Below are 26,109 nucleotides of genomic sequence, written 5' to 3' on the forward strand. Positions count from 1 at the left end.
CTTTGCAGATGCTGCTCGTTCGTCGGAAAGCGGGGCAACGGGGCACAGGCCATCTCCATCGGCAAGAACTGCGACAAGTTCGGCATCGTGGTGCACGAGCTAGGCCACGTGGTCGGCTTTTGGCACGAGCACACGCGGCCTGACCGCGACCAACACGTCGACATTGTCACCCGCAACATCATGACCGGCCAGGAGTACAACTTCAACAAGCTCACCGAAGAGGAGGCGAGTGAACACTACTGCACCTTTGGTATGCAAGAGGACGTATACCAGTTCGGGCTTGATGGGATAATGCATCTGCTTTAGCGTAGTAGGGCGGAAACTTGACGAAAGGCAAGAGGTGACCACGACTTGCAACTGAGCTTTACCAACTGTATTTCAAAACGAACGGCTTGAAGTAAGGCCACGTCGTTAACGAAAAAGATCGGGCTTGTATGCGTGAAACAAATCGGGCAAGCTCCATTGTCTAGTACAGCAGGTTCGAGAGAAAGTGAGGACATTGCAATAAGAGAGTGGAGTGAATGAGAGTGATCGGGGGGGGGGGGGGCGTTGAGGAAGGAGGTTGGAGCTTCGGGTGGGAGAGATTAAAGCAAGAGTGCTGAAGCAAGAACTCGGGAAGGAGAAGGAAGGCGAGCGTTAAGCGAAGACTTAATTATGATATCTTGGGTTTTTCGTCCTAAAACCACGAGAGGATTATGAGAGAGACCGCAGTGGAGGGTTCCGGAAATTTTTACCACGTGATGCATCTTAACGGGCACTGACGTCGCACACTACCCGGGCCTTCAAAATATTGCTTCTATCGTCGCTTCACAAGAGTACAGCAGCTTGCAGCTGAGTTCAGTTCTGGTTTTCATCGTTAACGCTTTAGAAAAAGAAACTGTGGACCATTTCCCCAAAGGAAACCCTATGGGATGCAAAACACCAGCGGTGCACACGGCGTTGTTGAAACGGGCGTCGACGCGGGTGCTGGGACAACACTTTGAAGCGAAACTCGGTGTAGCGTTTACTCGAGAAACTTTTGTTCGAATCGCTATTACACGGGAGGCGGAACGCGTTGAAGACGCTTGCGCTCGGCTTGCTTGGCTCGCGTTTCGTTGACGTTACCCACACGCCGTTTGTATTGTCGAAAGTGATCGGTGTTCTTAACGTGCACCGAGTCGGTGTGACTGGTCTTCCACTGTCGACGGTTGCGTTCGGCTGCCCTGGCTCACGCTTCGTCGGTGTTGACGTCACCATTCGCGAACGTGATCGGCTTCGCTAACCCTCGCGACGCCGGCGACAGCCGGGAAATATACGCGCACACTAGCGGGAAGCATGCCGCCATCGCGTCCTGTCCGTCGGCGCGAACGCGCGGCAAGCAGCGGCGCGCTGTCCACATTGTCGGCGCTGCGAGATTCTCGAGGTGCGCGGCGACTTCTCACTCACAGATGAAGAGAGGTGGCTGGGTGAGATGATGCCAACATGAGAAGTGGGCTCGAGCGTTGCGAGGGGTGGAGAGGGTGAAGAGAGAGAGAGACAGAGAGCTGACACGCGGCGAGCACCCGGCAGGCGAGGAAGAGAGACGTCACGGTGCACTGCTAGGAGGGCGTAAGCTACTTGGCACCACTCCGATACCTGCAGCGACAGGAGTGGTACGGACGGAGGGACAGCGTTACACAGGCTATTCAAAAGCTTCTTCGTATCTAAAGAACATACACACAAAAAATATAGAGGAGAGATACCTTTCGATTTTTCACTGTACACTTTACCGTCATATAAAGAGTACAATTTGTGAAACGAGTTCCCCTTTCCCTTTGGCGCCTCACCCTCCAGCTTAATTGAGTGCTGACGGGGGCGCCGAGAACAAGACCACCGTGGTTTCGCTGCCTGGCCCTTTTGTCTGCTGCGAGGCGTACAGCTCTCAGCTCTCATGTCTATAATGACGGAGCGTCACGCGTGGAAATGCACGAGTGACATCTGCGTCGCAAATGTGCCAATCTGCGCATGCGCGCTGCTATTGATGTGCCTACCTTGCAATACTGATCCCTGTTTATGACCACGTACGCAACAACCGCTTTGGCCGTTGAACGCTGGGAACGATTTAGCGAAAAAACTAAAAAAGCGAAAAAACCAAGCGAAGTTTTCTAGCTTTGATATGATATCACGAAGCCAGAATAAGTTTAGAGTATAAAAGGCGCCTGTCCGGGAAATTGATAGTTTCTTTTTTTATTTCGGTTCTTTATTGTTGACAGCGCTTCGATAGCAAAAGCAGTCATCGCGACTGCAGCGATCAAGAAGGGGGCAACTGCAAGGCAGACACATCACTTGTGCCGCGCATGCTGAGATGTGGTGTGTTCGCGACTGCAGATGTCACTCGCGATGTTTCGCACGTGATGCTCTGTTGTTTTGATTTATTTGTGGGGTGTAACGTCCCCAAACCACCATATGATTATGAGAGACGCCGTAGTGGAAGGCCCCGGAAATTTCGACCACCTGGGGTTCTTTAACGTGCACCCCAATCTGAGTACACGGGCATACAACATTACCGCCTCCATCGGAATTGCAGCCGCCACAGCCGGGATTTGATCCTGCGACCCGCGGGTCAGCAGCCGAGTACCTTAGCCACTAGATCACCGTGGCGGGGCCGATGCTCTGTTGTTATAGATATGAGAGTTCAGCACTCTACGTCGGGTTTCCCTGCATGAAGACACATGTCCAAACTTGCCCGAACAACGCGTCTCCCACTTACGTCACGCTAGCACACGTCACGGGGCTTTACCGATCCCCAATGGCCGCCAGTGACATCCCCTCCCCTGGTAGCCCAGCGTCTGCTGCGGCTACCAGGGGAGGGGCTGTCAAAGTGCACTACAGTTATAATGCACTTTCACTCATTCTGTACAAAAATGTCGTGACACGCTCTCCTCTTCCTGCTACGGTGTTATCGAACAGCCAATTTCAAATCAGGTGCTTCTCACTTACAAGGTTTTCACCCTGTGATCTGTCCAGTTGTAAACAAAACTTGTTTTATAGTATAATAAACTCTAAAACAATCGAAAAGCGCCATTGTTTACCCAACTATGAGTATCAGAATAGACTAAAAAGTTGTGTGTGTTATAATGCTGCCAAACAAAGTATGTGCGACCGATCTTGGCACACAAGCAGAACACGAATCGAGAAGTTAAATAGCAGGCAACACCTGCAGCACTAAATCATGCAAATTTCTTTCTCAATCACCACAGCAACGCACGTTCAAATATCTATCTTATACATGAATGGAAATGAGACCGCTGACAGCTTTATGTGTCAGTGTCGCTAGTGCCCGCCATGAAATCACATCACACTGTTACCAACCAGCGCACGCTTGTTGTTAGCTTGAAAACAGACGCAAACAATTAGCACAGAAGCCAACGAATGTTTCAGCGTCGTACAATCCGCAAATACACTTATCCTACTATGTACGCACGTTTCCACATCACCGAAATGTGTTGGCTAGTACGAGGTTCACTTTCAGCGATGATGGATACTGATGCTGAAAACAAACACAGTGTGAACAAAAACTCCTGTGTAGGCACTACGCAATGTTCTGGGCGTCGCATATAGTTTCTACTTTGCGACTAGAACTACCGTCGATTTTTTTCAACCAATGTTCCTCACATGAGCTTGTTCATACAAACTCAATGGTAGAGGCCTTGAATGCAGACGCCGCTCTGGACTGACCTCGCGGTAGGCGAGGGCTCACGATCAAAGCTGGAAACCTCCGAAGGTTCTTCACACTATTTTTTAGCACAGAAAAAGAGAGACCAAAGCGCAGCAGCACTGACATGCTACAGTAGTCTGTTGAATGTTTTCACTTGGCCGACGATCACACTCGGGACCGGTGCAAGCGCAGCCGGTCAGCATTCGATGGATTTGTCGGCTTTGCTCGAACTCGGCACGAACCCATGTCACGCTGGTAGCACTCACAGTCGTTCGTCGTGTAGTTGTCGTTATAGATGTCGAAGCGGTCATTCAGGAACATTTGGAGTAGTTTCCATGCTTGCTTCCAGCACTCGGCCGTGCCTTTGAAGTGATGGCCAGTAGGCACAGCATTCGGAGGCATCATGGCCTGTGATTGGTTGGCGCTGCCGTTCACGTGGGGACGTAGATAAATATATCAAGCCCGGATTGATCTCCGCGCCTCCTCGCGTATGCTCCTCGAACGTCGACGCCGAGGGGCGCATTTCACCATTTTGACGCGTAGGTGCGAGCATACCCGTGCCAGTGGTTGGCACTTAGGGCGGCTTTTCGTACACGGGCTCGGCTGCTGCCCTTCGTGTGATAGCCCCAGTGCCTGCTGGCAGCGCACACTCGGTCGGTCTTGCGGAGTTGTCTGCCGGCCCACAAGACCATGATTGTCGCATTGTGCTGTATTTTGGGTTAATAAACCCTTGTTTGTTGACCACCTGCCCGAGTGATATCTCTGCGCCGTGTCCAAGAGTCATTGAACATGGCCGTAGCGAGTTTTTGCGCAACGGCAGTAGAGATTGTCGTGTCCCTTCTCGGTCGCTTCGTAGGGTAAGACTTTAACAAACCTATCTCCACATAACTGTCTTGGCATTGGATAGAACGGAGGGAGTCATGCTCTGCCTTTGTGGGTGACTTTTCGTTCGCGTGCTTCGGCGGTTCCCTTTTGTGTGGCAGCCATGGCACTGCAGGATTACGTTTTCGATTCTTACGAAGTTGCGCTATCAGCCCCCAAACCAGAGATTGTCGCACTTTGTTGGGTAATTAAACATGTTTTGACGACCTGCTTCGAGTTTCATCTCTACGTCGTATCGAAGAGTCGACGAACCCGGCTGTAGCGTCCTTGTGCGCAACGGAAGGAGAGATTGTCACGTTCCTTCCCGGTCGCTTCGTAGGGTAAGCTTTTAGCAAACCTATATCCTGGAATTTTCTTCGAGAACTGAACATCGCGTTTCCGGCCATGTGCACTGACCCACGCATACGGACGCTATATTTGCATTGAAAAACGGGTGTGCCGAAAAGGTGTTTCTTTCTATGAAAAAGAAAGAAAACTAGGGCAGTGTCGCAAACTGAACAATAGTTGTATTTTACGTACGGCTTACAGCAACTTTTCTTAGTCTTACAACAACTAAAGAGAGCAGTATTTATTTCAGCAAAAAAAGAGAAAATTGCCAGTAAACTTGAGCACTATTTCGCCCCGCCGCAGTGGTCTAGTGGCTAAGGTACTCGGCTGCTGGCCGGCAGGTGGCGGGATCGAATCCCGGCTGCGGCGGCTGCATTTCCGATGGAGGCGGAAATGTTGTAGGCCCGTGTGCTCAGATTTGGGTGCACGTTAAAGAACCCCAGGTGGTCAAAATTTCCGGAGCCCTCCACTACGGCGTCTGTCTTGATGATATTGTGGTTTCGGGACGTTAAACTCCAGATATCATATTTGAGTACTATTTCTTGGCATGGTAACAGGCACAAGATTGGGTTCTGTAGCTTCTACAGTACTGCCAAGAAAAGTTGTCGCCAAGTGTAGCACAGTGTGTGGTATATACGATGGAGCTGACCAAGAGTTCGTGGCGGCTTATAGCCGAAATTGAGACAGGACGCTTTCCCGCAAGTATGTTGGCAGGACAGGGGGGTCTCAGCCGCGAAACCGGAATATGCCCATGCTAAATGGTGAACGTCTGGACACATTATACACCCCAACCATGCCGTGAGGAAACGAACGACTGTGCGTGTGACACTGGCCGCTTCAAAGTATTCTAAACTGTATACTGCAAGTACACTTGTTAAGTGCCCATTACGCCATAGTTGTTCCTTTTGCAAATCAGTGAAGGGCCCAATGCACGTCCGTGGGGCAACGCACGAAGCACTTTGTAATGAGTTGGCCTTCAAGACACCCAATCGTCGCGCAATTCACATATGTTGATGCCTGGCGTGACGCCATACATTATTACATGTGTTTAAGGAGGTTACTTCCATCGCGTGACAGTCATATCGTCCTTTTTATTGCGAGAGCAATCACATAGACACTCTCGGCTGTATTTTGCCGCCGGCGTCGGCGTCGCCAGCACTCACCGTACGAATAAATAAATATATATATATATACATATATATATGTGTGTGTGTATGTATGTATATATTTCGTCACGGTATTAAAATTGGTGCAAGCTTCAGTGTAGCAAACAGCGGAACAGCTTCGATCGAGAAGTGCGAATTCGTCGTCGTCTTCTTGCCGAGCAAATCCTTTGACATGCACAAGTAATGATGACACTAGCGACGCAACAGCCAGAAATCCACTACATGCTCGTGTCCTTACTCCCCCTCTCTAAAAGCTTCCACTCGATGCTTTCAAATGTATGAAGGCACGAGGAAGTCTTCAGCGCGAGTATTACGGCTTCATCCTAGCCACGTGGACGATGTCCGGCTGGACATGACGACGGGAGGAGTGCACGCTGGGCTCTGCGATAACTTCGTAGTTTATATCGCTGAGGCGTTGAAGAACCCTGTAAGGGCCAAAATAACGACGCAAGAGCTTCTCAGAACGACCGCGTTAGCGTACGGGACTCCAGAGCCATACTTTTTGACCGGGGTGGTAGGTGACTTCTCTGTGCTGAAGGTTGTACCTATGGGCATCGTGTTGTTGCTGAGAGCGAATGCGCAAGCGAGGTAGTTGTCGAGCTTCTTCGGCGTGCTGCGCATACTGGTCAGCATTTTCGGTGGTGGTCGTAAATGCGTCAGGTAAGTGCAGGGCGTCTAACATCGCAGTAACTTCGTGGCCGTGGAGCAGGCGGAAAGGTGTAAATCCGGTAGTTTTTGCACGGCGGTGTTATAAGCGAAAGTTATGAAAGGAAGCACATTGTCCCTGTTCCTATGGTCTACGTCGACATACATGGAAATCATCTCTGTGATGGTCTTATTGAGCCGTTATGTCAATCCGTTAGCTTGTGGATGGTAAGCTGTCATTCAGCGATGTACGGTGCCACTGAGTGTCATCACTTCTTTCAGTAGTTGTGCAGTGAAGGCCCTGCCTCTGTCTGTTAGAACCTAGGCAGGTGCACCATGGCAGAGGACGACAGCATGAATGAAGAAATCCGCGACATCGCTTGCCGTACCACGCTGGAGTGATCGTGTTTCACAGTAACGGGTTAAATAGTCAGTCGCAGTTATTATCCAGCGATTCCCTGCTGAAGATTTTGGAAATGGACCTAGCAAGTCCATGCCAACTTGTTGAAATGGTTCTCGGGGTGGCTCCACAGGTTGTAAAATACCAGTAGGTTTCATGGGCGGAGTTTTGCGACGCTGACCGTCTAGGCAGGTTTTGACGTAGTGCTTTACAGTACGGGACAGTTTGGGCCAGTAGTACGTGGGGCGAATACGTGTACGCGTAAACCCTAAATGCCCGGAAGACGGTTCGTAATGGCATGCCTTAAGGACGTCGTCTCGCATCACAGATGGTACGGTCAGTAGGGTGGTTGAAGCGTTGGGATCAAAGCTCCGCTTGTACAGGACGTGGTCACGTATGAAAAATGATGAAATCGTGCGCCTGAATGTTCGTGGTGGCTGTTCAAGCTTCTCCTCGAAATAGTCAATGATGGGGCGAAGTTCTGTATCATCACGCTCTTTTTGAGCCAAGTCAGAGGCTGTGACGGCCATAAGGAAACTTTCGTCGTCAGTTTGGTCAGGAGGAATCAACTCGACTGGCACACGTGATAGGCAGTCAGCATCGGTGTGCTTGTGTCCTGACTTGTAAACCACCGTAACGTCAAATTCTTGTAAGTGTAGACTCCATCGAGCTAGGCGGTCTGAGGGGTCTTTGAGGCCAGCAAGCCAGCACAAAGAATGGGGGTCGGTAACTACATTAAACGGTAGCCCGTACAAATATGGTCGAAACTTAGATATGGCCCACACGACAGCTAGGCATTCCTTTTCTATGGTGGAATAGTTCGCCTCAGCCGATGATAACGTATGACTAGCGTAGGCGGTCACTCGCCCGATACCTTCCTGCCATTGCACATTGACGGCTCCAAGGCCGAAATTACTTGCATCTGTATGCACTTCAGTGTCGGCATTTTTGTCGAAATGCCCCAAGAATGGAGGAGTCTCGAGGCGTCCTCGTAGCTGGAACCAGAACATTAGAACGGGGCGGTACTGTCACTGCATCGTCGGATACACGCAACGCCATCATACGCGATTCACAATACTGAGAATGTTCGTTACGTGAAAACGTCACCAGCAAATCTCGGGGGTTTTTAATAGCCCGATAGTCTAGAAGGAAGTCTAATACCAAGATGACCTGCCTGGAGCATTCCCGCAGTACGACGAAAGTCCCGATGAAGGTCGAAGCGCCAATATGTACTCGGGCAGTGCACCTCCCAAGCGGCGTCACTAGATGACTACCCGCCGTACGCAGCTGTGGACCATTCCATGGCGTCACCACTTTTCGGAGAGCAGCCGCGAAGTCACCACTCATAACGGAGTAATCGGCGCAAGTATCCACGAGTGCGGTGGTCGAGTGATTGTCGACGGTTATAGAAATATCGGCGGAAATTGCTGCGTCACGTTCGAGAAATTTCGTGACAGAAATATTGGCGTCGTCAACGTGTCGTGGCGGAGGATGTTTATCAGTTCGGCCAACAGCGGCCCTACCTCCAGAGGCCGCTGGCCTCAGTTTTCCTGGCGTGGGCCAGGACCTGGGGATCTGTTTCATACACCAAAGAACTTGGCGTAATGACTAGGCGAGCCGAGGCGCCGAGGAGAAAGTGAGCGTGGCCGGTGGCTTTGTGCAGGGGGAAACGGCTACTGCGCTGCTAGGTATTGCTGAATCTCGCAAGGCCGCTCCCCGTTGCTGGGTCGATGCGCGTTATGGTGAAACTCCTGAAGGCCCATCCTGCGATACGCACACTGGCCGTACAGATGGCCCGCTTCGCCGCAGTGGTAGCAAATTGGCCTGTGGTCAGAGGTGCGCCATACGTCAAATTTACGGGTGACTTCACGCGGAACGTCATACTGAAAAGTGCTCTCGTAGTTATTCGCAGGTGCGAATTAACGGGGCAATGGTGAGAAAGTAGAGGGTGGCCACCGTCTGGTAGAAGGTTGAGGACTCCTCAATGCTTCGGCGTAACACAGAGCAGGAGCTTCCGCACGCATTGGGAGCAATGGTTGGGTCACATTCTTGAGTTCATCGCGAATAATGTCTCCCAGAATCGTCGTACTTGGGTGAGCAGAAGTGGGACGGAATTTTTCGAGCTCCTCGCGGACCACGCTCTGCACAAGATCGTGGAGTGCTGATAAGTCCTGTCTACAGGTAAAAGGTGACACCGCGGCAACAGAAGCTTGGCGGTCGTACTGGGGAGAGCGTTGCTGAAGTGCCCGTTGCATGGTGGTAGCTTCCGCGATAAACTCGTCGACAGTGGTTGGGGGCTTACGTATGAGTCTAGCAAAAAGTTGCTACTTGACACCCTGCAGGAGGAGTCGAACTTTTTTTGTTTCATCCACCATGGGGTCAGCGCGCTTAAACAACCGTGACATGTCTTCGACAAACATAGCCACGTTTTCATTTGACTTCTGAAGCCGGCTTTGCAGAGCCTGCTCGGCCTTTTCTTTCCTTTCGGGATTTCTGAATGCCTGGCATAGCTGTCGCTGAAATTCTTGCCAGTTGGTGGTAGACGGCTCATGGTTCTTATATCAGATATGAGCATAGCCTTCAAGTGCGCAATAGACGTAGCGAAGCTTCTTGGTGTCGTTCCATTCGTTGGCGGCTGCAACCCGATCGAAGTGGTCTAGCCTGTCATCTACGTCCTTAAATACATCACTATGAAACGGCTTCGAGGTGCGTGCTGTGTAGACGACGCTTGGGGTGGATGTGAGTTGGTCTACGTTGCTCTCTTGCGTCTGACTTGCCGTTGTGGTGGTTATTCTTGCCGAGCTCAAGAGACCAAATTCAGCTGGTAGTCTTAGCAAGTGGCGGCTGAGGTGAAGTGCCAGGTTTTCCTCCGGAATTATTGGAATGGTGGCAGACGCTTGAAGCGGCTTGAGTTAAAACTAGCGAATTGGGATTGTGCCCAGCGCCTACACCAGTTTATCATGGTATTAAAATCAGTGAAAGTAACAGTGTAGCAAACAGCGGAAGAGCTTCGATCGAGAAGCGCGAGTTCGTCATCGTCTTTCTGCCGACCAAATCCTTCGACACAAGTAATGACGACACTAGCCACGCAACAGCCAGAAACACACTACATGCTAGTGTCAATATATATATATATATATATATATATATATATATATATATATATATATATATATATATATATATATATATATATATATATATATATATATATATATATATATATATATATATACATATATATGTATGTATATATATATATATGAAAACGCAAGAAACAAAAAAAATTCAGAAAAAGACTGTCGCGCGCGGTATCGAACTTCGGGCCTCTGAAACGTGACTGCGAGGCGTTAAGCACTGAGAAACGGAGAGGCACGTACTTGATATTTCAAACGAAAAGCGATTGATAGCTACCTCTTACCGTTGTTGACGGGCGTCTTGGGGGGGGGGGGGGGGTCTATCGTGTTTTCGCATTACCAGCAAGATGGAGCAATGAGCGCGCGTCGCCAAATAAACACGACGCGACGGCGCGCTCTCATCTTCCACGCGTACTTTGCTCCGCGGAGAGGAGGCGAGTGTACACTCGCTCGCGCGCCCTCATCTCGCGGTGGGGAAGATCGTACGTCTTGGCTGGCCTTGGGATTTCCCCGGAATGATCCTGTTGTTTTTACCGGACGCACAAAGGTAACTGAAATCTTTGTACACTCTCCGTTTGCGAAAACGGCGCGCTTTTCACACACAGCGAAGCAACAACTGAAAGGCCTATTTACGGTGATCTGTACCTATGAGTAGGTTTCGTGCGTCATTTGTGCGTGAGAAAACGTGGGGAACGTTTCAATCTGCTTGCCATTCTTTTCGTTATCTTCCAGTTTCTTGCTGTCGCGTTCATTGGTTTCTCCTTTGCGGCAAAGGTGTCCCTTTATTCTGTGTGTGTAATCTTGAGCACTTGTTTCTGTCTCTCTTCATCTTATGAATTTTTTCTCAAAACAGCATTAAGCAATGCGTGGCTCTGTGGTAGAGCACCGCCTTGCCACGAATGCAGACAACTTTCGATTTTTACTCAGACTGATATTTTTTTATTATTTGTTGTATTTGCATGTTTCTCAAGTTTTTTGTCGTGGACAAGGTGATTTTTTCTCGTGCAACTGACGGCGCTGACGCCAACGCAAGGATTTTTGCGAAACCAACTCTTCAACGCTATCCGTTGAAAATTTTCCACTTGAGCTCTATCTTGCCGAGACGGCTGACACTTGAAATTTTGCCCCGGAGGGATGGGCCCCACCGGCTCAACGACGCCTCTGCGTCTCGTACTGCAACGAATCTTTCAGTTCACCATCCGATGGTTGCCCCGACGCGGTGGTCTAGTGTCTAAGGTACTCGGCTGCTGACCCGCAGGTCACGGGATCAAATCCTGGCTGCGGCCGCTGCATTTCCGATGGAGGCGGAAATGTTGTAGGAACGTGTGCTCAGATTTCGGTGCACGTTAAAGAGCCCCAGGTGGTCGAAATTTTTGGAGCCCTTCACTACGGCGTCTCTCATATTCATATGGTGGATTTTGGACGTTAAACCCTATATATCAATCAAACACCACCGGTTGATAGCGCGGGAAAAGATCACAATCCAGCAATGTCTCGGCGCTTCAAGTTACATCAACATTTATAAAAAATTTACCTTTCCTTTTATTGCCACAGGATTCGATCTAGAGGGCTGCGCGTCTACTTCGTCTATGGGGAATTTACGTTACATAAATTGCCTGTTAATGTGGCCAGGGATGATGGCTTTCACCAGTGAGTTTTTTCATAGGGACAAACACCATTTACTATTACATAGTTTTTATAGGCCCATGTGCTTTAATTAATGTCCGGGTTACAGAACCATAGGTGGTAGAAATTTCTGTAGATCTCCCCTATCGCGTTTCTCATAATTTTATCCTTTGGCTAAGATCCAAGTGGTTCCGGACATAAATCTTTGATTCATTAATAATGTTATTATTATGACTTTATTGGTAATAATATTTTGTTTGTTATTTTATTATATTATTTTTGCCGTACCATCACTTCATTTTGCGCATATTCCCCCTTCTAGGTCAATTCGTTGGGCCTGGCGTACGACTTCGAGCTCATCATGCACTACACGCGCAACACGTTTTCAAAGAGCACGCACCTGGACACCATCCTGCCGCAGGAGAACGCCACCACTAGGCACCGGCCCGAGATCGGCCAGCGGGTGCGCCTGTCGCCCGGCGACATATCGCAGACCAACAGACTCTACAAGTGCCCACGTGAGTACATACGCGAGATTCTCATTAGGGACCATTTCATTAGCAACAGAACTAAAGACTGTGGGTGAGAAAACAGCGATGACTCAGGTACCTATTGCTGAGTCATCGCTTTTTCTTTCTTTTCTGCGGAAATAGAGAGAGCAATATATAAAAGGAAAAGACAGGAAGGTTAACCTAGAACTGATTTGCTATCCTGTACAAGGGTGGGGAAATAAGGGTCGGAAAGAAGATAGAGAGTGAGGGAGATAAACAAATTTGAAAAAAATACACACATATGCACACACATGCAGGGAGTTCCGATTACAGTCGTTTGGAGAGACCGGTTGAACGTAGGAAGCGCAGGAGCGCCTTTCTTCTGCGATATAAAGTCCTGTCGGTAGCGCAGAATTTTTTCTTCCGAAAAAGTCTGGTTGTCCAGTTCATCTAGTCCATTGCAGAGTGGCTGTCTCTGCAAACAGTACCCTGGGTATTCGCACAGAATATGCCAAATTGTTTTGTCTCTGCCGCAATGGTCACATGTTGCAGTGTTGGCCATTCCTATGCGAAACGTGTATGCATCCGTAAAGGCGACACCCAACCATAACCTGCACAGCATAGTCGCGACTCATCGGCAAAGTTCTGGAGGAATTCATTTCAATTTATTCAGTATACTTAGTACAGTACTACAAAACAATACAACGGAAAAAAAGCGAACAATACAGAAGAAGGTCCCAAAGTCAAAACTGTCACGAGGACCTCCTGTTAGAACAAGTACGAAAAACTTAAGCAAAGATTGACAGCAAAGAAACCGTAAGAAACAATTTCACTGTAACAAACTAGCACTTAAATATTTATCAAGGGATATACATATGTAGCAAACGTATACACATGCATAAATACAAATATATATAAACCAACACAGATAAAAATGCACCAAAATGATCAGGTGATGCGTGTGGTTAGTAAAAATTGTTTGAGTTGACGCCGGAAATTATGTAATGATGGGCTTGACTTAATAGTCGATGGAAGTAAATTTCATGATGAAATTGCAATAAAGAACTCTGTGATTTTACCGTATTTAGTGTTTACTTTTGGAAGCAGGAGGTTACTATTGTAAGAAAGCCGCGTGTTACTATTATTGTGACAGTGTGTTAGGGGAAGTATGTCTGTTGAAGTTTTACCTGTTCTACTTCTGAATAATAAAACACCAAGTTTGAGTTGAAAAGTGGAGGTGACAGGTAAAACTTCAAGAGTGCTAAAGATGGGTGCTGCTGATGCAGCGTATGAACTATGAGTGATGATACGGATTGTTATTTTCTGAAGCTGAATGATGGATGCAAGATGAGTTGCATACGTGTTGGCCTAGGATGAAATGCAGTAATTAGGGGGACTGTGAATAAAATGCACAGTAAAGTTATTTGAGAATATATTGCTGAAAACAATGTCTAGGGCTAATGAGTATGCGAATGGTAAAAGCTGTGTTCTTGATGACAAAGTTTGTAAGAAAGTTAAATTTAGGGTGAGGATCTAATGTTATACCTAGAAAAATAATTGACTTTGATGGTGTAATGACGCAGTTATCCATGTATATTTCTGGACCTATTGTTACGTTTTTTATGAGGGTCAAATAAATGAAAGCTATTTTAATATGGTTGATTTTCAACATATTATTATTGCATCATGAAACAAAATTACTGACATCTGTCTTTTATTATGATAGCATATTTTGGAGATCTTGGTCACAGGAAGTTATTGTACTATCGTCAGCGTAAAGGAGACCAAGGAGCGAGCAAAAGTTTCCGTCAGCACACGATGCGATTACACTTCATTGTCAAATATTTTCCTCATCTCAAGGCACATGCATCAATCAAGTGAACCGGGTGGGAACCTGCATTCTAGCACGTATGACAGCCCTCTGCTTCTAGGATAGCGCATAACTATATGAATAGAACTCGGCCGGATGTGTCGGGCTAATTCAAACGGTGTCGCAGGCGTACGTATATAATTGATAGAGGCATAGCATCGTTTACAAGGGACGCTTACCGCGTGTAGCGTCGGCATGTTTTAGTTGCATGTGGTTGTGATGTTATAACCTTTCTGTCAGCACTGTGTTTCATTTTCATGTCTTCGGTCTAATGCTGAAAAGGAGCGATTAACAGTTATCACTAATTATTCAGCCGGCTAGACCATCGCAACAACCACATTGATTAGCTGCGTTACACATGCCACTCACGCGTGATGAAAGGCATCATTTCACATGGCACCCATTGTGGTGGCTTCTCAATGACTGGGGCACTGCGACTGCAGCTTTTCATCACTGCGTCATCGAATATTTATGCGCATATCGGAAAATAATATGTGTGCTTTTACAACAGCGCATTAGAACAAATGACCAGTTTAATGAATCAGATCATCTGTAACATTTGTGCACGTTTTTCCGCTGAAAATTGTGACAACACAGCTTATTCAACAACCCAGCTGCCACTGCGCTACTGGTTATATTACGTTCTATCTGCTTCTCGGTCTATAGCGATGCTAACTTTTATCATTCTGCTCGCAACCCTTTTGGGGCCGACTAATGATACATTCGGCTAGGTCGTACCGAGCTATAATTCAGATTAGAACAATGCGTAGCCCGCTCTTAAGCCGAACCGGAGAAAGCGTGTCTGAGCTAAAAGTTTAGCTGCACATCAGAAAAATCAAAGGTCCAAAGAGGATACACGTCACAGCGTCTTCTGCTGTAAACAAGGCTCTAAGAAGCACCACGCATGCAGACGGGGCCGTCGTTGAGCCAGGATCGGGGTGAAAGCTGGATGAGTCACGTGACCAAATATTGGTTGGTTGCTTTTCCAAGTTATAGTAGAGAGCACTTGAAAGTACTCTGAGAAGGACCAAGGGAGTCTGAATTAACCAGCTGGACGTAATCATAGCGCTCTATTTCGACCAGCTGATTATGAACATCTTCATTTATCTCTGGTGTGCTGCAGCCAAGCGTCTTCAGTGTGCTCTGGAGCGCTTGAATTTGACTAACCCCATGTGTCATGAGTGTACCCTGATGTCACTACGCAAGAAAGCATTACGCCAGATTGCCTGTCTTCCCTACCAAGGATCACAGACATTATTTAACATCTACTGGCGGTAGTCGCGATTGCGACGCTGACATCAGTACACGCAGCCCACGTGTTCCACCTCGGCCTGCCTGCCGTCCAGGAAAGCTTTTTTTCCCATCTCCCTCCACAATCACTGACGAATTACTGATCTTACAGACTAAGTGGCCCCTCTTGATCGTGTCATATCTTGCCCTGCCGCCATGCCCGCTCCGGTGTCAAGCATATGGTCATCTCGTAGGTTCTTGCTTTGGATAGAGCTCTCTTTGCTTTCGGACTTAGGCACTGCCATCTTTTTTCGGAGGTGATTTTACTCTGAAATACCAATCTCCTGTATACACAGGTGGCTCGGGGCAGGTGTGAGGCTCAGCAAATGCTGATATTTTATTTTGATAATGAAGTCGAATTTCTCGTGGCGCACCTACCGAGATCGACACTAACTTGACGTCAGGCTACAGTAATAATCCTGTTAGTTTCATGCAGCAGTCTGGCAAGCTGTGCTGACGTGAAGCGCCAAAATACGAAAAAGTTTGAGCTTGCGCGTCGCCATCTCAATTGACTGCTCACGCAGTGTGGTTACTAGGGGATTTTATCTTGTGCGTATTTTTCTCTACCTTACAGTGTTACCGAATACCGAATAGAATCTGCACATACGCGGGCCCTAACAGAACTTAAGCATTTACGTAACGTAAGGTACCCGCCTGATAGGCTTTACGTTGCGGCCATATCTTGCAAATCCACTTTCGTTCGTAGAAACTTGCGATATCCACATTCCGTAGACTCCAGTCGTCGAGTCGAAATAAGCCGAAGTGCGAGCGCCAATAGCGTTTACATTGTTTCCGCCGGATTACTAAATCTAGAATTGCTTATAACATCAAAATCATGAACGTGTGAGCCCCTAACAGCCGGATAGGTGGTGCCATCTTGCGTGGTCGAAATGAACCAGGAAATTACAGAATTATTATAGCTGAAACATCGTGCATTGTACATCTGGCGTAAAAAGCAGGCGGCGAGGTTACTAGGATTGAGTTACCTTTGTAATCATTTTCAGCTAAAACAATTACGCATAAGCTAACGTGTTCATGACTGTGGTTGCACGAAAAGTCACAAGATGTCAACACCACCGTGGTAGTAACCTTGTATTTCTTCATTCCGTTGCGCATACGAAGACACTGTACTAGATAAAGAAACGTTTCGTGATTTTTCCGCAGCGCTGATTCCATATAAAGATAGTTGAATAAAGAGCTAAAGATGGTTGAATAAAGTTAGCATCACAATTTATGGTTTGCGAAAACGTAAAGGCATATGTTTGCGTACGTACGTAAACATTTACGTATGGGGAGCTAAAACGTCGAAAACATATGTTCCGATAATACGGCAAGCGTGAACCGGTATCTGGTAACATGTTAACGTAAAACGGTATACGTAGAAGCTAAAATACTCTACTGTCATCCAGAGCACTTGTGAAGCGAGCTAGCGGAGTCTGAAAGAGTGTACGTGCGCGCAAATACAAGATATGCGCTTATCAGATTGCAAATGCACATACTTTTTCGAATTTCAATTTTTTCGTCATGGCACCGATATTCTGCCCCTAGAATTGTCTTGCGCGAGTGAACCGAAGGACAATAGACGCAAGTTCTACCTATTTCATTCCGATCCGGCGCTGAAACAAGTGGGGGCCGAGGTGAAAACCAAACGCATTACTCTGTCTGCTGCACTTAACTTGGGACCCCTATACGCGCAACAGTATGCAGTTACTGACCCACTTCGGATTGTCGACGAAGAACCTGCACCTTAAAAAAGATCGCGCCCCAACGTTGTGTCTCGCTGCCGCGACAGTTGCCACACGTGCGGCACACCACAGATGAAGCAGACGATCGAAGAAGCGACGCGCGGACGAGGATACGTCACCGAAACTTGCGCGCGCACATACTACCGCGAGATGGCGATGCTTATATTAAGTCACTAATTTGTTAAAAAATATCTATAAAGGTAACAAGGTAATTATAAAGTGGGAAAAACAGGCATTCAAGCCTGCAGAGGTAAAACGTGGACTTAGGCAGGGGTGTCCCCTGTCACCCTTATTATTCATGATGTACCTACAAGGATTAGAGGCCAAATTAGAGAGAAGTGGACTGGGCTTCAACCTCTCGTTCGTCAAACAAGGAAAACTCATCGAATAGGCATTACCAGCATTGATGTACGCAGATGATATAGTGCTAATGGCAGACAACAAAGAAGATTTGCAGAGATTGGTGAACACCTGCGGTAATGAGGGAGATAGGTTAGATTTCAGATTCAGTAAAGAAAAATCAGCAGTCATGATTGTTAATAACAATGAAGGTAGTGAGCTTAGAATACAGGAGGTCACGCTAGAGATAACAGATAAATACAAATATCTGGGCGTATGGATAAGCAACAGGGCCGAGTACCTAAGGGAACACGAAATATACGTGTCGACTAAACGTAACAGGACTGCAGCGGTAATGAAAAACAGGGCACTGTGGAATTACAATAGGTATGGTGTTGTGAGGGGAATATAGAAAGGGGTCATGGTTCCTGGTCTGACGTTCGGCGATGCGGTTTTGTGCATGAGATCAGAAGTTCAAGCAAGATTAGAAATTAAGCAACATGCAATAGGTACGCTTGCCTTAGGAGTTCGCGGGAATACACCGAATCAGGCAGTACAAGGTGATATGGGATGGACATCATTTGACGGCAGGGACGCTAGCAGCCAGATAAAATTTGAGAAGCGATTGAGAAAAATGGGGGAGGAGCGTGTGGCTAGGAAGGTATTCTGCTACTTGTACATGAAGAATGTCGATACAAAATTTAGGAAGCGAACCAGAAAATTGACTGGTAAATACTTGGAAAACAGCAGGGGGCCAAACCAAATAGAATTATCGGTTGAGAAGAAGGTGAAGGAAGCTAAGACCGATATGTGGAGAATTGCATGATTTAGAAGTCCACCCTAGAGATCTATCGAACTTTTAAGCAGGAAATTGCCAAGGAAAGGATCTGTGATAATACTCGGGGTAGTTCTCTACTGTTTGAGGCCAGGACGGGAGTATTGCGAACCAAGACATATCGGGCCAAATACGAAGGGGTAGACACGGTATGCAGTGCGTGTGGAGAGGAAGAAGAAACTGCCGAACACTTGATAATGTTCTGTAAAGGGTTTCACCCTATAGTTCAGGATGATGGCGCAGAGTTTTTCAAAGCACTAGGGTTTAGGGACAGGGAGGGCAAAATAGACTTTAAGCGGGTAGAATTAACTACAAGGAGAGTATCTGATTGGTGGCTAAAGTCAAGGCACGAATGAAAATTAAACCCTTAACTGCAAAGTACGAATCCTCAACCGCACTATTTAAGAGAAAAAAAATCGAGTTTTTGGTTCATTAAGTATTAGGGCTTGGTGGCGCTAGCCACCGCCTGATCTAAAGGGTACAGCCATATCTATCCATCCATCCGTGAAGTCAGGCTACAGTAGGAACTGAAAATGGCTTTTAAACAAATGCTGTAAAGAAATTTTCGTGGTGCGCTCAAGCTTACCGGTACGTTTCCGACACTCTCAGGGGCTTTGGCTATCATTTGACGCAAAAAAACTATACGTGAAAAATTTCATGTCAGTAATCCTTTCGCGACGCATCTGTGAGCATAGTGCCAAGGCAACGAGGATACGTGAAAGTTAATGCGCTGCGCACGGGTCGCCTGCTGTACGCTCACAATGTCCTCACTCTTATCCGTATTTACTACAATTTAGTGCACAGCACGTAGTATATACGTAATGTTTTAGAGTACCCATGCGTTACAGTTCGCACATGTGTACGTTGCGAATTCATGTAAAAGACTAAGGCCGATACAGAAAAAAACTTGGTTTATTAGAAATCTGGCAGACAGATTGGCCTACCGCAATAAAGTGGTGGTTCTCGCGCATGGCGCCGTGGTAGCCGAATAAAATTAGTTTGTTCTTAATCAGCTACTTTTAATTGTGATATTCAAACTGGGACGCTATCGCAGCGTGTTTCATAGAAGTCGTTGTATCCATTTATAACAATATAACATTTAATCCTAAATTTTATTTATTAAACTACATGTAATTTCGAAATGCCCTCATCATTAGTTTTTTATTCTATCACCAAGTTTATACAACTCTGACAATTTTCTCCCTATATCTATTTATTGACCATAGCGTTTGTGCTCACCGCTGTAGCTGAGTACGGCGTAACCCTGTGAAGTATGTGGTCACAGGTTCAGTTCCAGGCCACAGTGGCTGCATACCAACGAGGAAAATAAAACACCGAAAAGCTCGTTTGCTGACATAGAGAGGCTCGTAAAATGAACAAAATTAATACTGTCATCCGCATAGGTCGGCGGAACTTGTGCAGCTTACTCAGACTCACTGATGAATTGTATTTCAAGCTTCAGACTCACTCAGACTGACACTCACGAAAGTTTTCCTGAACCGGACTCAGTCGGACTCAAACTCACTAAAACATTACTCACCGCGACACATTCGGACTCCAGCTCACGAAGCAATCTGAGTCTGAGTGAGTCGACTCACGAGTCCGTTAGTTTGGAATTAGCTTCTTGGACTTTCTTGTCGGTGCTTTTTAACACCAATATCTCACGTATTCGGGGCAATTCTTCACGCCATTAGATATGGTACGCTAGAATACGAGATGTCAGGGCTTGCAAACGACTAAGGTTATTTTTCTTGGCAGAGATGGCAGCATAAGTTCCTTGGAAGAGTTGGTAGTTGGGGTGGGGGTGGGGAGCCAAGACACCCCCTACGTAATACACACGTCTAGTCAAAATATAATGAAATGGCATATTACCGATGTGGAATACCAATAGGTACACGCGAGTATAAACGGTAATTCTAATGAAGCTGATAGTAATGCTGAAAATGACTAGATAGGAACTTTGGTAGGCAAAAGAAAGTGGAACACACTCAGACTCACTCAAAAAATACATATCGCACTTTACATATCGCACTACATATCACACACATACGCCCACAAAGCTTTTCTTCAGCGAGACTCGCTCGGATTCAGGCTTATGACAGTATTACTCTCCCGGACTCGTTCACACTCAGACTAACGGCTCGATCTGAGGCTGAATGAGTGCGAGTGAGCCGGCTCATGAGTGAGTTCACCGAGCTATGCCCATGAACGTTTCTTTGAATACCTCTAGTGATGTTTTTCAAGCCCTGCGCGGTGTATTAGTCCTTGCAGATTAACTTTACCTTCGTATTAGCGTTCAGGCTCGGTGCATACATGTTCGACAGAACGAAACGACAAACTGTGAACGCTTTCGACAAAACCTAGCATAACCGTAAATGTACTTGTGGCTGTGTCTTCACTAGACGTGCATATCTGAATTTGCGGCTAACGTAAGCGCCGGTGATACCAGGTGACGCTACTGCGTGCGAGTCGAAGGCAACTGTACACCAACGAAAGCGCGCCTCGCGAGGCGTATACCCTTCTAGATTGTTCAAGTCAGCAATCGTCTCTAAACCTTTTGGACGGGGCTTCCTTTTAGGGGTGCTCTTACAGCGTGGGCGAGGTTCTGCGGCACAAAAGGGGCTGCTCTAAGGCCAGGGTCGCGCCTCTGCAGAAATATGCACCACAGAGTCATTCTAGCTCATAACCATTTTTCGCACCTCTGGCGCAGGGGCTGCGCTGTAGCTTAAACGGATGAGACACATCCCGAACTTTTTATTGCGCATTATCGCCGCCTGGCAGCTGCGTTGGCGTTTGACTAATGAGGGACATTTGTTCCATCGTGTTCGAAACCTTATATTAGGAATGCTGTGCCGGCCGCCTTCTATCTTTTAGCTACGTTGAGTGGTGCGGATGGCACCGGTGAATCAGTGGGTCTTGTCACTTACTGGCCGGACAACCGCTCACGCGAGAACGCTGCAGGGAGAGGCGTAAGTCGATTGCGCGCCACTTCGTCTGTATATTGACAGATTGATGTACGCCCTTTCACATCGGCGAGAGGCCGGAGAGCCTGCCGCTCGACCACCGCGGAGTGCTGCCACGCGTACACAAAGCAGCCAGTGCTTCCGACTCAGTGCGTAGCAGCCGTTAAGGGAGATCAATGAACCCGATGCCCGTCTATTCCCCGTGTCCACTATGTATGACACGTCGTCCCCTGACTGGCGCCCGAGTATGTGCCGACTTGGTGCACGGAGCGTTTATCGCGACCAGTATTCAGATGGAGGTGATCGAGTTGGCGCTGGGGATGATGGCACACTTAGGCAGAATCCTTAACGCACCTAACACCGGGTGTGCCTGTCCGAATCATTGGAGATGATGGCTTGGTACACTGTGCTGCGGGAGGATGTGACAGGTATTAGACGAGTGTGGCTCTAGCTTAGCTGGCCACGGTATCGAGAGCTTATTCAAAGCTTTGTTCAAGAAAGTGCAATAAGAATGAGCGTATTTTCCTCCAAAATTTTTATAAGCCTCTACAAGGCGCTCAGAAACTATCCTGGTCGCATTAATATCGCGATTGCAAAAAAAACTGCCGGCAAAGCATGACACAATAAAATATGTGGCGTTGAACGTTTCAGACATAAATGCACAAGAGTTGTGCATCAAATGTTATCTTTTATCGTAGACCTTGATGCATACAGGTTTTGTATGTGAGCAAAGGGGGGGGGGGAGGTTAACATGCTGGACGCTATCTTTAACCACTAACAAGTAGGGTTGCACTTAGACACCAAAATTTCACCGGATTTCATCAACTACCACGCATTGGTCCTCTAACAGTTAAAACTTCGCTCCCAGTAGGAATTCGTCAAGAACCAACGTGTCGCATTTGTTTGGAGCGTATCGTTTAAGAGCGCCTAATAATTTCACAGCAAAGCTGTCTATTCTGCAAATGAACACTTATAGCCTAGTGGCATATATCGAGCGTTTGATTGTTTATCAGTGAACAAATGGTAATATGTCGATCATCTTTCTCACATCCAAATTTTCAATGCTTCAATGTAGTTTATTGTCAATAAAGCTTGTGTTGTAAAGTGTGAGTGTAGCTATAGCAAGCAAGAACAAGAAAATGGTGGTTGGACAAGCAGCGCAAGGCTTATACAAAAGGCTGTCAAACGATAAGAGTCCACATTCATGTAAACTTTCGATTGGTAAAAACGGCTACAACATCATGCGCTAGCTCGATATCACAAAACTACTGGCATCACTGTACACAGTAAAAATTTTTACACCCAGAAGGGTGTAAATGAGCTTGTCCCGTGAACGACACCCTAAGGGTGTTAATTCAGCACCTTCCAAAAAGGGTTCTTTACCATGCACCCTTAGAATATGGTGTACATGTAAAAAAACTGTAGGGTGTTACAAAAACACCCTTAAGGAAGGGTGCCTTCGATGTCCATCACTTTTTTAGCACCCTCTGAGGAGGGTGCGAGAAGGGTGCACAAGGGTGTTGAGTGCCCATGACAGGGGTGGCAGTATTCTTTTAGACTGCACGAATAGATATCATCATGCACTGATTACACATTACTTGAAGAAAGTGGTTCTGATTATCGATGGTGCGCCACCTGTCGAGCACCATTCATTGCGTGTGGGCAAAAATATAAACGCGTACAATCGTGTATGAACTTGTGCTGGATCTATATATACTTCACAGTACATGCATAATGCGCATTACAGAAAATGAAGCCTTGCTGCCCTTGCATATTGCACTTATTTAATAGGCAAATACAACATAAACTTTTCTTCTGTCACACAACTTTTTCACCAGATATACGTTCACGTATACGTACACTACACATGCAACACCTCAAATGTTTATTATATTTTTTCAGTTTCACTTTATTGACAATTCTTTGCAACATACAATTACACTGGTTTCAGTTTAGTATACTGCTTCAAGTACATAGAGACTACAAATGAAATACACGCCAATATATCCCTATAATTCTTTCAAGTATCTACAATCCCAGTGGTTTCCAGTTTAATACTCCTTCATGTACACAATCGGTTAATAGGAATGAAATACAGGCAAATATATACTTATCATTCTTTCAAATATATGCAATCACCATGATTTCACTATATACGCCTTCATGTACACAATCGTTCCCAATAAGTGATGCACACAAAAATATATATGGATAGTGTTTTCAAATGTATACAATCACAGTGGTTTAAGCTTTGTATTCCTGGATGTATAACAATTGGTTATGAGAAAAGATGTACTGCAAATATATACAGGTTTTCGCACATATAACTTTAGCGAATACTTAAGAAACCAATACAATGATCAGAAACCCAATAAGCTAAAAACGAACACAAAACTGAGTCAGGACACAAAAAAACAAAAGAGGTAATGCATAATTATGGCAAATGACACAGCTCGGTCACATTATGCCAAATGTCCCAGCCATTTTGGCAACCATCTCAAATGTATTCGAAAAACTCGTGCTGCATTGAAAATAGTGAACTTCTGGAATATTTAGGAGAGGAAAAGTATTTGGTCACGTGGCTGCCTTCTGAACTTCCTGGAATGCCGTCTAGGTGTTGTATGTGAAAAATTTTATTTCAAAAGCACCGCTCCTTCTTTCCATACGAAACTCGGTGTACGTGTTACGTAACCCTATCGGAAAAAAACGAATGGTGGGCATGGTGGAAACCACCACCCACCATTATAGTGGATTAATGTAGTGGGTGAATGGTGGGAAACACCCACCATGGCGCATGGTGGGTATGGTGGGTGCTGCAGTGCCGCAACACTTGAGCGCAAAATGACGTCAGAATCACCGTGACGAGCTGCCACAAAAAATAAAAAAGAATTCTATAAAAACGGTATAAAAAAACACCCGTCCCGTAAAAATAAAAACAAGGCGCCATGGAGGATCGAACGTGCAACCTGCAGATTCCCATTCGAAGACGCTAACCACTGCGCCACACCAACATGACGGTGGTTGCGTGTTAAATACTTAGTTGGCGTACAAACTTAAGGTTCAACTTAAGTTATGTTTGTCGTGTACACAACATAGACAAGATCTACACCTGCTACTAAAAATTGCACATTTATTAAACACAAGCAACTGCGCCCTGTAACGATTGCCACTATGTTATTGGCACTAGTGCTATTTTTTTTACAATTCACAACTTAAAGGAAAAAAAACCAAGTGGACTGGGGAGCAGCAACAGTTTACCGGCGGGGTCTGCCAAGTTTAATATCCGTTTCGCGCTCGTTCTAAAGGGCGACCTCTGCTCACGCTTTATGACGCTTCTAGGCTCATTTCATAGATACGCCCGCCTAATTTATTTGATTGAGTATTAGGATGCTTTTCGCGCAATGTAGAGGGCGGTCGCGCCAGCGCAATGCTGTTGCTCTTTCGCTAAAGCAACAACTACATAACGGCTTGGCCAAAACGAATGCAGTGTACCGGAAACATTACGCTATCATAATGGTTCACCAAGCACACGAATTGCCACGTTTGAGTTCTCGTACAAAAGCTAGAGAAATGCCGGCGAGTGCGACCGGCGGCTGTCGGTGAGAAGACACTAAATTACGTTCTCTGGGAGTGCTTTAATCGCGTCGCATCGATGTTTGTTGCTTCTTGAGTGAACAGCATACACAATGAAAAATGCTTCATTTAGGTTAATTGATGCCATATGGCTGCGCTGTATTGTCATACTTAATCGTCGTAATCGTGTATTCTGAAACCCGGAAGCACGGATAACACAATTGTACGGGCTCGGTCAGTAAACCTAACCTTTGGTGGAAATCATGATGGTAGAACATGTAGTGTACATATCCTAGCTTGGTACACTATATAATTTGCCCGCCATTATAAGCCCACCCATCATCTGCTTACTGCTTCCCAGCATTATCGCGATGGTGGGCAGAGCTTCTCAGCTTGGTACACCATGTGGCCCACCATAACAAGCAGCACCCATCATCTGCTTAGTGCTTCCCAGCATTATCGCAATGGTGGGAAGAGTTTCTCAGCTTGGTACACCATGTAGCCCACCATAATAAGCACCACCCACCATATGCTTAGGGCTTCCCAGCATTATCGCAATGGTGGGCAGAGTGTCCCATTATTGCCCACTATCTAGCCTCTGCTTTCCACCATCATTTCCACTTTACCCATCATCTGTACACCATACCACCCAGTATGTCCCGGCATAACCACCATATTTTCCACTACGTCCCACCATAGCCATCATAATTTCCACCATGCCCACTAATATTTCCACCATGCCCACTATTATTTTCACTACGCCCACCATGTTTTCCAGTATCCACCATGGCAATTTTTCCAATAGGGAACAAGAGCTTAATTTGGGAGAGTTGGTTCATCGTGGTTGTGTGCTAGTCACAGCGCGACAACTTTAGGAAGAGACAGAAAGGACAGGAAAGAGCACCAACTGTCAACTGAATTTAATGAATGTGCTACGAGCGCTTTTATACGGAGTACAAGAACCGTGTTCATGCGCGACGACACGTGTGAGCACTACAAAATAATCTTAACTGTGAAAAGAATACTCCCTCTCGGAAAGGATAAGTGAACGTGTAGTGATGCCCTGATCATTGGTTTACCTGATAAAAAATACTTCTACAAACGTTAAATTGGCATTAAGTAAACCTATTCTCGTGACGAATGG

General features: G+C 46.5%; 1 protein-coding gene across 1 annotated transcript in view; it reads left to right on the forward strand.

Annotated features, from left to right (window-relative positions):
* LOC119161863 (protein tolkin) overlaps nucleotides 1–26,109 on the forward strand; it is a 420,624-nt gene that overhangs the window by 116,781 nt on the left and 277,734 nt on the right. The window contains 2 exon segments of the mRNA XM_075876846.1: nucleotides 9–225; nucleotides 12,182–12,377. Coding sequence (XP_075732961.1) covers nucleotides 9–225; nucleotides 12,182–12,377 — 413 coding nt within the window.

This window comes from Rhipicephalus microplus, chromosome X, assembly GCF_043290135.1.
Source record: "Rhipicephalus microplus isolate Deutch F79 chromosome X, USDA_Rmic, whole genome shotgun sequence".
Taxonomy (NCBI): Eukaryota; Metazoa; Arthropoda; class Arachnida; order Ixodida; family Ixodidae; genus Rhipicephalus; species Rhipicephalus microplus.